General features: G+C 42.3%; 1 protein-coding gene across 4 annotated transcripts in view; it reads right to left on the bottom strand.

Annotated features, from left to right (window-relative positions):
- The window catches only part of Ppp2r2b (protein phosphatase 2, regulatory subunit B, beta), a 455,884-nt gene that overhangs the window by 84,886 nt on the left and 356,358 nt on the right, over positions 1–14,640 (bottom strand). For all 4 annotated transcript variants that reach the window (XM_013512388.1, XM_005380663.2, XM_005380664.2 and 1 more), the window contains one exon: positions 10,653–10,765. In XM_013512388.1, the coding sequence (XP_013367842.1) occupies positions 10,653–10,765 (113 nt within the window). The remainder of the gene's footprint in view (positions 1–10,652; positions 10,766–14,640) is intronic.

Genomic DNA, 14,640 nt, shown 5'->3' with positions numbered 1-14,640 from the left:
TTCTCCAAGAACATAGTTATTTCTATGTTACAGATAATGTCTGAAATCTGGTCAGAGATCTAACCCTTGTCTGGAGACTTTTAGAGCACAGTGCTAAGAGCACAGACTTCACTGGGGGTGGTGGTGCACGCGTGTAATCCCAGCACTTCGGAGGCTGAGACAGGAGGATCACTGTGAGTTTGAAGCAATCCTGGGCTACATAAAGAGTTGAAGGCCAAACTGCACTATATAGTGAGACCCTGTCTCAAGAAACAAACAAATGAATAAACAAACCCAAAAAGCACAGACTTCAGAGTCAGGCTAATGCTGGTTAAAAAATATGACTCTGCAACTTGGTAGTTGTAGACTGGGTAAGTTGTTTCAGGTCTTCGAATCAAATGCCTTTATCTGCAAAATGGAGGTAATAACACTACCTACCTTTTACATGGGGCCGCTATCAGAGTACAGTGAGATGAGCTTGCAACTTGCCCATCAGAAGGTCTGGCACACAGTATGTATTTAATGAATGTCTGCAGTATCGTTACTGTTAGAATACGGCACACTGGACATGAGGTGGGCTGTCTCCAGGACGTACTGGGAGTGAGGGGGAAAGAGTTGGAGTTATAGAAGCGTTAACAGCTCACGATCAGTCATAGCCAGAGTCACCACAGGAGATCAATCTAAATCAAGTCATTTACTTACTGCAAAGGCAATTGTGTTTTGACAATATTGTGGTGCTCAGACAGATCTATAAAGAAACTTGAGGTAGAGAGAAGGGAAGAAGGAAAAGGAATGGCTTAAAAAGTCGAATCAGAACTGCTCATAACATAGAACACAGTGCAGAAGTATGGGTAGATGCCTTGGCCCCCATGCTACAGATGACTTAAGTGTTCTGAGTCTGATGACCACGGTTGTGACCTGGTTCTACACACCCATCTGGTCTGCTTTCCTCTCAACAAAACAGAAACCCATCTGTGCCCAAGACACCAGGGTCTGTATGGCAAGCTTTCTTTCTGGCCTCTGCTCACTCAGATGCACTCTGGCTCACACTGAATTTTCAGATGCACACGTTCCAGGCACTCTATCTTAATTCTAGAGTTAGAGTAGCGGCATGTGTTTTGAAATTATAAAGACATGAACTCCAGTCCAACAGCCACCGCTTACTATCCTTGACCTTAGGCAAATTCCTTAACCTCTCTGGATTCAGGTGCCACAGGCCTAAAATGAAGAGAAAATGCCTGCACTGTAAGTTTATCCGGAAGGTCCAATTAGCAGTGTTTATCCAATGCAGGGTGCTTCTATAACACAGCAAATGCTTGATACATGTTAGCTGCTCTTGTAATTTCAACTGAATTAGCTCCTTTGCCTAACATTTAACACGACTAACACGGTCTCCCCAAACAGCAGCAACAGAAATTAGCCAACAAGCAGAATAAAAACATTTACAACTCTCGTCCCCAAAGAGAAAATATGTCCAAATGCAGAGGCTTGTCTCGAGGCTGGTGCCTGGGGTTCCTGTGGAGTGTTTTCTGATCCCATAACGGAAACCCTATGACACAGACAGATACAATCAGATAATGATGGCAATCAATAATGATAACAGAAATTATTATTTATTTTCATAAACACAGCGTATGTGCGTCCTGCTGAGTTACACACATCACATGCCAGTATTCACTTTCGGGGCAGTCAATCAATGGAGAGATCTCAATATCTACCGCCGAGGCAGGAGGGAGAAGACGGAGTGGAGGTTGAGAAATTACCCATACCAGAGTGACACATTCACAGAGTTAATCTAATCCAGGGGGGCCATCCGGGTGCCATTGCAAGCCCGTGAATATGGAACAGGCTTGATTGATTTTTCCCCGCAGTAGCTAAACACTCCATTGTTATTTGCCACAAATATCAGGAAAGGAAAGATGAAACCATGAGAGCATTGGATATTAAGCCCCCAGAGCTGCTATAAATCAGAAAACGGAGTCTAAAAGAATTAAAACTGGTTAGAGAAAGGCTGTGTCTCTGTCCTGAGAGGCCTGGACTATCAAAGCATAAACCCAAAATTAAAACCTGGGGCAGTGAAAGCTGATTCTGACTCCACCAATAATTTGCCCTGAAACTGGCCTGGGGTTACCCCTCCTCCCACAGTGAGTGTCACCAGACAGGCAGCAAGAGAACCTAAAGGCTAAGGGCAGAGAGCTTGATTCGTAGTTGTGCCTCTTCCTTGCTGAGTTGCCTGGCCCTGGATGAGACCCCTGATTCTCAGAAACTCTGTGGTCCCTCTTACAAGTGAGTCCCCAGCACTAGAAAGCAGCACACAGACATGTACATCCTGCCGGCCTCCTGGTCTCCTCCAGGGCACGCAGTGAGCCCCAGGATGAAAACCCACCTACTGCTTTGTGACAGTGCACCTCGTCCCTCTGTACTTCCTCTGAACTGTCCTGGAAACCCTCCGTGCTGTTTTTAGGACATAGTATTTCTCAAAGCATGGTCCAGGGGCCACCTGCAGAGTAAGCTGTGGGTTTTCTTGTCAAAGCAGTCCTTTCATAGAGTCCACTCAGATCTCCACCAGAATCCCTAGAGATGAGGCCAGAGAATGTGTTCTAGAAAGCACCCTCAGTGGCCATGGGGCACACTGCAGACTGACAGTGTGCTTGGACTAACTTCATGTGACAGCCATGAGCAACTTATCTTCTCCTTGTCCCTTTAGGACAGAGCATTTCATTAATCTTTGAAAGACCCACTTTGTAGTACATGCTTAGTCCAGTACCTACCACAGAGCAAATGATCCATAAATGGTATTAAAACAAAGTCCTACTACTGTGTACCATGCTATCATCCTCACCACTGTCCAAAATGGGCCCATGCCACAGACAGTCTCTCAGGAGCTTGAGGATCAGACAGATCTGTGCTTCATTTATAGATCTGCTGCTTACCATTTCTAAGGTCTGAAGTCAGCAATCATTCTCCGCAACTCTGTTTACACATCTCTAAAATGGGCAGGATGCCTAAGCCACAGGATTGTGGTAAAGAAAGGGTTTAAGATATATATAAAACTGCTCAGGGCCGGGGATATAGTTCAGTGGCACAGTGTCTGTCTCACAAGTGCAAGGTCCTGAGTTCGATTCCTGGTACCTAAAAACTCCCCAAAACAAAAAACAAACAAAAAAAAACTGCTCAGCTCCAAGCCTGTCCCTGAGAAGGACTGAATAAGTGAAATTATCTTCAGCCAGTAATCTGTTTAAACATCTCTCTGCAAACAGATCAGGTAGTTAAAGTGGTTGTTTCATTGAATAGATTGCCCTTTGGGGGAAGAAAAACCTAGTTTGTAGTCAACCCATTGAATCCTACGATCTGTTAAGCAATAATCTTCAAGAAGTGCCCCTGTAGGAGTCAGAGCTGGTAAAAGCTCATCCAGTTTGCCATGGTATCTTAGGCTGGCGTTATAGTTTGTGTCTAGATGTCCCCCCAAAGCCTCATGCAGTTTTAGATAGTTTTTCCAGAGATGGCTGAATCTAGACTGTGTGATTCATTGGCGGGGCAATGCTGCATTTAAGGGTGCTAGGACTGATCAGATTGGGACCACCCTATTCCGTGGAGACTGGATTCAATATAAGGGACAGAAAGAGGCTTGTTTTGTTCTCTCTCTTGCTGCTTTCGCTGTCTCCCACTGTCATGAATGGTTGCCCTTCTGCCATGTGCCACCCTGCCTTGGAGCCAGCCGATTATGGACTGAAACCTTCACAAATTGTGAGCTAAATAAACCTTTTCGCCTGTAACTTTGGGTGTCAGGTATTTTGTCTCAGCAATGAGAGAAAAGTAACTAAGACAACTGGCTAGGGAGTGTTCACATTGCCACCCACGGGATTTATAAACATCAAGGTCATTTTAAGAGGAAGAGGTATTTCTCTAAATTCCCAAGAATGTATATGTCCTGAACTCAGAGGAGGACAGAGGCACGAGGCACCTGTATGAAAATGTGATGTCATTTAATCGGCCCTCTAAGGAACAGTGCCTTGTTGTATACCTACTGTGTCATACAACAGCCTTTGTGGCTTTAACTCCTCATACCCTACTCCTCAAAAATCAAGCTCATGTGTTAATAAAGCTTTGATAACAAGCTCTGAGAGACACCAATCAATAGTGTGATCCATTTGCTCTGTGATCATAAATTAGCATTTACCTGGAAAGCAAAAGCTATAGAAAATAAGATTTGCGATCAGATGGACCAGATTTGAATCCCAATTCTGCCATCTTATAGCCACGAGATTTTGGGCAAACCCCCCGTTTACTCTAGAACTCAGGTTGTGCCTCTGTGTAATACATTCATCTGACAAATAGTTATGGAGTACCCACCATATGCGAGGCATTGTCTAGGTGCTGGGGCTACGTTGTCCCTGCTTTCAAGGAGCTTGTATTTTGCTGGGGGAAGAGGCAGGCTGTCAGTGGACAAATGGTATGTTAGGCCAGGATAAAAGCTAGGAAGAAAGGGGAGGGTTGGGACACAGTGAATGGGAGAGATGAGTGTGCCATTTCCTACCAGGTGTACTAGGCAAGCCTCTCTGAGAAGATGGCAGTTGCCAGGACTGACATGAAGTAAAGACAATGGCTTTAGACAACCCAGAGGGAACTTACTTGAGAGGGACAAGGAGGACTCATCGACAAAGGCAAGAAAACCTAGCACCTAACACACAGCAAACAATCAATAAACAGTGGCTGTTACTATGATTATTGCAATTACTATCTCTTAGCTAGAAGGGGTATTTGGATCAAATCCACTCGAAAAACTGAACACATTAGCTCTTCATTTTTTGGGAAACAAGTTATGACACATCACAGCTTGGGAGCTCATACTTTCCAGATTATATTTATAACAGGTTAAAAATCAAATTTTATCCTGGTCTATGTTCCCAGGGCACCAGCAACCAATCAGAATGAGGAAAATAATGCCTCTGGGCTCATCCTCCAGGGAGTAGGCTAAGTGTGATTTCTCAGCAGCAGCCTCTCAACTCAGGCTGATGAAGTTGCTTGAATACCAGCCCTGTTGCCTAGAGAGGGCTCTGGGGGCCCGTATCTCCTGAGCACTGGGAGGAAGGGAAGGAAGGGGATGCAGCATCCTGCTACATGGGCCTGAAAATGACATCAAGGTCTTTTTTTTTTCCATGCTGGACTCAGGGGTCTGCAAAGTCAGAGTTTATGACAATGTGTGTTTGTTTCAAAGGCTGGGGAGAGAAGATGCGGGGAGAGAGAAGCTCCTTTGACCTAGGATAATGTCACTAATTATTAAGAAAATCACTTCAGGGAACCTCAGCTCTTGTTTTTTAGCCCTAGTCCTGGAATAATAAACCAGAAAACACCAGGCATGTCACTTCCCTTCCTTGAGCTGCATCTAAGGGCCCAGGTACCAGGTGTCAGTCTCAGCCCTGCGTGATCTAGGGCACTTGACTAATCTCTTGGAGCCTTATTGGCTCAGTGGGTATCTCAGCAGTGAACTACACCCCCTGAGGTGGCCAGTGCAGGTGAGGAGAACGGCATGGTGGGTGGGATAAAACAAAGGCCCATAAACACTTTTATACCTGCCAAATACCTGCACTGCCCTCCTCACTGTCTGTCCTGTAGATGAATAAGGTAAGAAAATATTTTGTGATGTCAATGGTGTTTTACAACCAGGAGGCTTTATTAAATTATCATGATTATTACTCTGAATGTTACAATAATGAGTAGTGGGTGCAGCTTTCATAGAAATGCTTCTCACAGGCTCTTTGGGTAACAAGTGATTGGATGTGAAAGGGTATCTTCCGTGAAAAAAAAAAAATAGCCACATTCTTGCTTTGAAAAGCTGAACCTCTCAGAACCAAAAGAGAACAGGTTCATTACACAGGGTGGATTAATTAGCTGTCGGGTATTATTAAATGCTCTCACTCTCAGGCCCAGCACAGAACCGGATGCCGTGAAAGTGAGTGAGAGGGAATCATAGTATAGAGAAGGAAAAAGAAAAGAAAAAAAAAAAAGATTGCTGGCAATGCAAATTTCAAGAGCAGAGCATGTTAGTAAATTATAGTCTGATTAATATCATGTCAACTCATTCTCTTTTTGGAGTCATTGCTTTGAATCTATAGTTTTCAGGGTTGCTTTTTTTTTTTTTTCTTCTTCTACCACTGGGATCAAAGAGAAAAGAAGGCTGGCATTTTCATGATTTGTACAGAAAGGAAGAATGCTGGTGTGTGGGTGTTTACATTGAAATGCAGGATATTTGAAAGCTTAGGAAGGGAGAGGAAGCAAAATCAGATATGGGTAAAGTAATTCTAAGGGAACTATGTCTCCCAAATTGGTACATTAATGTCACATGGTTGAACAACAGCAGGGGCTCACGAAAGTGTCAATTCCAAGGAGTGTTAGGGATGGGAGTGTCCAGTTACCATAGCCTCTCTTGCCTCAACCACGGAGTCCAGTGTTGAAAATACAGATTCCTCAGAGCACGCCGGCGGGGATGGGCCTCAAGAACATGCATTTGCGAGGCCTCTGCGTGGCAGCTTAAAAACAAGGCTTAGAGTGAAGAAATGTGTCTGGCTGGCCAGGGTCACACAGCTGGTTAATAAAAAAAAAGCAAGAACTGGGATTTTCTATCTCCCAGCCACACCTCCGGGCCTCATTCTATGTTTGCTCTGAAGTCTTCATTTGCATCACTGTCTTGCCGCAGGGAAGATCTCTGCTCTACTGGGAACTTAAATAGGCCTTATCTCCTCTTTATCACAGGGATGAACTCCTAGAGAGGTTATGCATCCATAAAGAGAGTCCCAGAGGATGTCATGGACAAAAGGGATCCATAGCATCTGAGAAATTCCACCCACATGGCAAACAAGGACAAGATGAAATCTGGACAGCAGTTCTTGGCATAAACTCTTCCTAATCCACCGTTTTTTCCCCATGATATTGCCCCTGGGCAAAAGATGGTCTTAGTTATCTGCTGTGTCATGAGAACACTGTTCACTGCTTATTTGGTACATTTGAGTAGAATGAACAGAAGAGTATAAAAATGACATGCTTTCCATATATGTGTATGTATCTGAATAGGAATGATCAGCAGGGGTAGGCCATGATGGTGATGATGGTGGCAGAGGTGGTGGTAATCCTTTAACCACATCAGGGAACTAACATTGAGCACTTTCTGTGAACCAGACATTACACAGGCTAAGTTCAGGTAAGACACTGCAGGCACACGGGGCTCAAGTGAATACTCACAGTGACCAGCGGGAGAGTAATGGAGCCCAAATTCTAAGCCAACCAGATCAACTGGATGTTCCTACTCTTTACCGCTCTGTTCTCGGTCTCCAAAAGCTTAGCACACTTACAACATCAGGATGGCTGTGTGTCTCTTGCACCAAGCCTAATAGCTATATGTGCAGGGAAGTTAGCTAGGGTGGAAAGGGTGGGCTAACCAGAGGAAACAGAGCAGCCACTGGGTGTTGGTGCTGAGGAAAGACTCAGCTCCCCTCAGTACTGGACAAATCTCCAAGCACCAGAGTGGCCAGCTCAGTCTGTGTTCAAAAGCATTTGATGAATAAATGGATGGATGGATGGATGGATGAATGAATGAATAAGTGAGCTAATCAGCCACTGAATAATGATCTAATTCCCATTTACGCTCTTAAACCCAGAGAAAGAGCCCCCTTTCTCCACATCTGTTTCACTATCTTCCTTTCTCAGTGTTTGGTCCTCACTAGAGCAGCTGGTGTCTGAAAGCACATGTTTTACACAATGGCAAAAGTCCCTTGTGGCCAGGGCTGGTCGCCACATGTGTCTGCTTTACTCTTCACAGTGAACGTATTTAAAGCTAATATCAATCATCTAGCCTTGAGCCACTTTAACCTACATCTAGAGAGGCTTGTCTTACGAGCTCACTTTTAGGTAATTTTTGTTATTGTAAAGAGAAAAAACCAAAACAACAGCAAAGACAAAAACAAAACAACACAAAAACAATAAAAATGGTAGAGTTTCGAAGCAAGATGATAGGGAATTAACAGTGGTTGTTGTATTACATATTGCTATCTTCAGCTCAGTTGCTCAGATTACCAGATGTGAGAATGCAAGATTGATCAAACCATTAAAGAGAATAAAAAATAATGAAAAAATTAGAAATGATACCGAGTTTCACTAATCAAGGTGGTAGGAATTCAACAATGGTTGTTATATTGCATATTGTTGTCTCCAAATTAGTCGTTCAGATTACCGGATATAAGCATGCTAAATTGGTCAAAGAATTTAGGCATTAACTGTTCCTTTCAATAAACCAAGAGACATCAATAGTACAATTATCCCAGCTATCCCTGAATATAGGTATGTATTTTTTCCCCTTCCTTCTTTCTTTCTTTTCTCCTTTCCCTCATCCCAGTTGTTCCTTTCCTTTGAGCAATTTCTTTCCCTTTCAACACTATCTATTGTACCTTTTGGGTTTTATTTACTCTTTCAGGTTCTTACGTTAGAGACACAATACAATGTATACATATGTGGGTCTGATTTATTTCACTTATGAAAATGGTCTGTAGTTGCATCCATTTACCTATATATGCCTCGAGTTTACCTTTTCATGGCTGAGTAATACTCCATTGTATAAAAATACCACATCTTTTTTATCCATTCCTCAGTGGATGGGCATTTGGGTTGTTTCCAGGATTTAGCTATGACAAATTGTGCTGTTATAAACATGGGTACATATATATCACTCTGGTATGATGTTTTCAGTTCTTCTGGAAAAATACTCAGAAGGGGAACAGCTGGGTTAAGTAGGACCTCTAATCCTAGTTTTCTTGAGGAATCCCCACACTGATTTCCACAGTGGTTGTACCAGTCTACACCTCCACCAACAGTGGAGAAGGGTTCCTTTTTCCCCACAGCCCCTCCAGCATTTGTTATTGGTTGATTTCTTGATGATAGCCATTCTTTCTTGGGTGAGATAGAATCTTAGTGTTGTTTTAACTTGCATTTCTGGAATGACCAATGATGTTGAACATTTTTTCATATATTTATTCACCATTAGTATTTCTTCATCTGAGAAGCATGTATTCATCTCAGATGTCCATTTTTGTACTGGGTCTTTAAATTTGGGGGGGGGTCTGATTTTTTTCAATTCTTTATATGTTCTAGATAGATGTCCTTTGTCTGAGGGAGACTTGGCTAAATCTTTTTCCTAGTTCATGGGTTTTTATTTTATTCTGTTGGTAATTTCTTTTGATGTGCAAAAACTTTTCAGTAAGGTGAGATCCCAGTTGTTGATTCTTTGAAGTATTTTCCATGTAGTTTGGTTTGTGTTCATGAACTCTCTGCCTATCCCTCTGTCTTCAAGATTTCTACATAATTTCTCTTCCAGTAGGTTTAGTGTTTCTATTTTAATATTAGATCTTTGATACATTTTGACTTTAATTTAGTGCATGGTGATAGACATGGGTCTAGTTTTAGTCTTTGGCATGTGGTGAGCCAGTTTTTCCAGCACCATTTATTAAAGGGCCTCCAGGCATATAGGACAGTATGATGAAAGACACTTTAGGAAAGAGGACTTCCAGAACTGCTTCAGAAAATGGCAAGAAATAATGGATTCAGAAAGCAGGGTAGTGCTTTGAGGGGACTTCATGGTCATGTGTCTTTTACTCTAATGAATTCTTAAAAAGTTAAACATTCACTCTATCTTTCTTCCAGTGAACATGTTTGGCTCCTTTATCACAGATAAGGTGGCTGAGAGTGTTTGTAGTTGTGTCTGCATCTTCTAATCTGTTCCATAGATCTTCAGGTCTGTTTTTTTGCCAGTACCATGCTGATTTTATCACAGTAGCTTTGTAGTATAATTTCACATCAGAGGCATCCAAAGTTCACTTTTAGAAATCCATTTTCACCACCACTTTCCTGAGGCCTTTACTAGCCTCCCAGAACCAAGGAGAATTTCTTCTTCCTTCGGTCAAACTGTAACTGTCTGACAAGCTCTTTATATGCATGTGTCTTATTCTGATTAGAGTTATAATCATTCAAGTATTAAGTTACAGAAATCCTCTTTCCTTACCAGGATATGCATTTCTGGAAGGCAGGAAGGGAGCTACTCAGACAGAACAGAGATCGCGTGTTGAGTTTACGGGGCACAGAGGCAGGGCTTCCCATCCTCTTGTGTTTCAGCTTCAGAAGTCCACGGGCAGTAGGAATAAAGGTCGCCATGTTGCAGGCGCACAAACTAAAAATAACTCGCATGACTAAAGCTCAACAAGGTTCAGCGACTAGGAGGTTCTGCTAAGTGGCAGAATTCAAACCTAAACCCATGAGATTCTGAAGCTTGGGTCCTGAACCACACGATCACAATGAAATTTTCCAGGCAGGTAGTCTCCTCCCCGTTGCCCAAGCACAGAAGGTGCTCAAGATGTTTTCGATAATGTGAACAGACAGAGGCTAGGAGTACTGTACTGTATGGCAGAGGCCATGTGGCAAGTCCCCGAGGACAAAAGGAAAAGTGTAGATTTGTAGTCATTAGGGCTTGGCACCTTTCCCACCCCTCCATCTGCCACCAGAGACTGGGTTAGGCTGAGTCTCTGCCCGAGTGGCCTCACGTGCACATTATACTTGTAACCTGCGGCGGCAGCCGCGCACGGTCAGCCTTAGGAGGCCAAGGTTACAGAGAGACGTGGCTCTGCACTTACCCGCAGGGTCGTGATGGTGGCTGGGTCCCGGAGCCGGCCCTCCTCATCTTTCAGATTATAGCCTTCTGGCCTCTTATCACGTTCACTGACTTTCCACAGCTTCACAGTTTTATCTGTGGGGACAACGGGAAGGTGTCAGAGCTACAGGGAAATGTGAGCAGGCTAAGGGAGAAGACGGAGAGGGAACGGTGGTGGTGGTGGGGGGCATGTGCTGCAGAAGCTCACGGAAAGCACAGCCACACATAAATCTTGTCCTCTGAAGCAGAGCACGGAGCTCAGGACAAAAACACCGATGTGCTGGGACATATGTTTTCTCCCTGACAATGCACTGTCAAAGTTATAGCTTCTACATTAATCTGGCTCATTCAATAAAAATAAAAAAAAAATTGGATTCAACATTGAATACTAAGGGTAGCCACAAACACAGAGTTTACTATATGCTAGCAGTATAGGAAAAATTGATCTAATAGTCACAACTCTGGGAAGTAGGTTCTATTAATATCTCCCCCTTAACATCCCACATCACTTACACCTGGTCCTCCTCCCATCCTGCACGGCCCTTCGTAACCTGTTCTCTCCTGTTTCTGATCTCGAGGTCCACCTTTCTCCTCAGCACTCCCGTGCTCCTGCCACATGGCTTTCTTACTGTCTCCTCTATTGAGCTCATTCTTGTGCTCAGGGCCTTTGCACCTGCTATGCCTTCTGCAAGCAAAACCCCTTAGCCTGTTTTTCACATAACTTGGTCCAATCAAATTTAAAAAAAAAAAACTATGAACAGTAAAAGACACACTGACTTCATGAAGGGCCTCCAGCCATATAGGACAGTATGATGAAAGACACTTTAGGAAAGAGGACTTCCAGAACTGCTTCAGAAAACGGCAAGAAATAATGGATTCAGAAAGCAGGGTAGTGCTTTGAGGGGACTTCATGGTCATGTGTCTTTTACTCTAATGAATTCTTAAAAAGTTAAACATTCACTGTATTTTGGTCACATTCATACCTTGCTTTTTGTACATGTCCCACCCTCACATAAAACCTACATGAACATGCTGTCCTCACCTCCTTTCTGGTTCCATTTCCTTCTCTTTTTTTTGGCCTAGTATTTTTTACTACCTGATAATTGGTAAGTTGCCTGGTTATTTACTACATGACTTCCACTGGAATATAAAATCATTGGAGGCAGAGATTTTGCATATTTTGTTCATCACTGAACCTTCAACAGCTGGAACAGTACTGGGGACATAGTAGATGCTCATTAAATATCAGCTGGATGAATGAATGAATCTTATCTGCACAGTGTATATTTCTAGCAACATCTAGTGAAGTCACCCGGTTTGTTGACAAATCAAAATTCCCTTTCTCCTTGTCATTCCCAGGTAGAAATGGCCTTGGTCACCTTTGGGTTGTCCTAACACCCTATACCACTTGAACCCTACAAGGGTTACCGTGGGGAGGGCAGAGTGACAGACCAGGGTGAGGGGTTCTGGGGAACTGGAGATGACATGCCCTGCTTATAGGCTTTTTCCTCTAAGTTTTTGAAAAATTTTTCAATTGCCTTTAAATATATTTTATTAGTACATGTTTGCCATACATTATTTTTTAAGGAAACAGAATGTATTGCATCCTGTTTAACAAATCATATCTGTGGGCTACATACCCTTATATGCCTTCCTTAATCAACCCTCCATTCACTTTTATTCCTGTGTTGATTTCTCCCCTGGAAGTCAGGGACACTTGACTTCTCTGTCGTGGTACCTTTGGGATCAGACACCCTTGGGCCTAATCTCAAATCTAGCTCTTGCCAGTTATGTGGCCATAGACTAGGGGTCTCGAGCAGAAGACACATGCTAGTATTTCTTGAATGACAAAGAAGATCACTACCTATAGCAGCAAAAATAGTAAAGAATGCCCACGAAAATTTGCACTCTAGGTAAATGACAAATAATTGTTTAGTAGAAGCATGTCCCATATATTGCAACATTATAAGTAAAGATAGTTACTTTGTGACCCATTCTTTACTTGTAAAGTGGGGGAATACTGTGTTCCTCATGAGACTCTTGAATTAAGTGACTCACAGCATGTAGAATGTTTAGCACAATGTTGGGCTTCTAATAATGACCCGCCAATGGGCAGCTATTATTAGAATTAGCAGACTAAGCAGTTATTCTGCAATAATTACGTGTTGCCTTTAAGGTTTAGCCCCATCCCACAATGATGTCTGCACATCCTATTGACTCTGTAGTCCTGCCAGGGGACAAAAGCTGCCCCTATACCCTGCCTGTAGTAGGGTTTCCTTTGCCCCTTTATCTCACTCTTCCATTTTTCCTCACTGGGCTCCATGCAGTTGCTTCCAAATTTCCTCGCCTTCAGGACAGATATTGCAAGCAAAGGGATGTGAGGTCCCAGCCATGATCCTTTAAAGCTGTGGGAAACAAATGACTTATCTTGGGGATCTTAAATGTACCACACTGTGGCCTTTCAATAGCAAGGGCACTACCTTAACAGGTAAGCATCCCGGCTTCCACATTTCTGGGCATCACTTGGCTGGTTCAGTCTGATCCTACTTGGCAGGGTGCTAAGTACACAATCTGTACGCTGTCACCCATGTACTCGCCCTGACCTACGATGAGGCAAAAAGGTGCAGAAGTTTTCCCAGCTGTGGGATTAATTTAGAACTGTCTTCACGCCGGCACTTCTCACCCCACCCTCTCTGGAGATCCTGCTGCACACAAAACTATTTTTCGGGGTGACAGAATGAGACATATTTATAGGCACTTGATCAGCTTCTGATCAGCTGTGGCCAAGAACAGCCCGAGTGTCAGTGAATTTTAACATGAAAGATTCGAGATTTTCTGCTTCACTTTGAAATGTACCCCATCCCATGTGTAAGGCAATTTTTATCTTACATTTTTCTCAACATGAATGATAAACTGCTACACAAAGAGAGAAATTACAGGTGAAACACAAAGAAGAAGCATCACCAATAGTCCCTTTAGTCAGGAACAATTCATCGTGAACATTTTATATAAATTCTTGTGTTTTTTCCCTGTAGGTTTCTTGGGGGATAGTTGCAAACCTGTAATAATGCTGAATATACAGACTTTGAGTTTTTATCATTTCCCCCTTCTTATTATATAAAAAGTAGATGTCTTTGCAATTAGAAAGTGAAAATAGCAACCAGGTAAAAATAGTTCCCTCTTTGAGTTGGCTACACAGCGAGGTGAAGGCCAGTCTGAACACAGTGAGATGAAGGCCAGACAGACCCTGTCTCAAAAAACCAAAAAATAAACAACAAAAAACCTCCCTCAATTCTACTAGAAAGAGATAGCTATTATGAAAATTTCTGTATATTTTTCATATTTGTTTATACAATCATGTAACTATTTTAGTAAATGTGCTATATACTTGAAAATGTATTTTGCCTAATATTATATATTTACCCCTACCAATATATAGCCCTATAGATATATTTATAGGAATCTGTTATATATAATATATGCATACAAAATGTTTTTTATAATTTATAGTAGGGATAATTTATTAACCACTAAAGGTCCATTAGTGGGAGAATTATTAAACTATAAAAAAATCAAAGGAAATACTATGGAGTCATTGAAAATGTTATAGCAGCTTAGAAGACAATTTAACAGTTAGGAAAATAGCTTTGAAATTAAGGGTTATATTATCCAAAGCCTGACTACAAAACAGTTTGGAGACTATATTGCATTTCTGTTAAAAACAGAATTTATGTATTCCTTTTATCCTTTTTTTGAGAGACATTGATAGTAATTCTGTCTGGATTAGAATACCTTTTCTTTTTTTCTTTTTTTTTTTTTTTTTCCTCAGTTTTTTTCCAGTACCGGGAATTGAACTCATGACCTTGCGCTTGCCAGGCAGGCGCTGTGCAGCTGAGCTAAATCCCCAGCTCCCTAGAATACCTTTATTATTTTCATTTTGCTCCTCTGTAGTTTCCAAAATTTTACAATGA

Source organism: Chinchilla lanigera, unplaced genomic scaffold (assembly GCF_000276665.1).
Source record: "Chinchilla lanigera isolate Chin_1 unplaced genomic scaffold, ChiLan1.0 scaffold00014, whole genome shotgun sequence".
Classification (NCBI taxonomy): Eukaryota; Metazoa; Chordata; class Mammalia; order Rodentia; family Chinchillidae; genus Chinchilla; species Chinchilla lanigera.
This window is presented reverse-complemented; position numbering and strand designations above follow the sequence as displayed.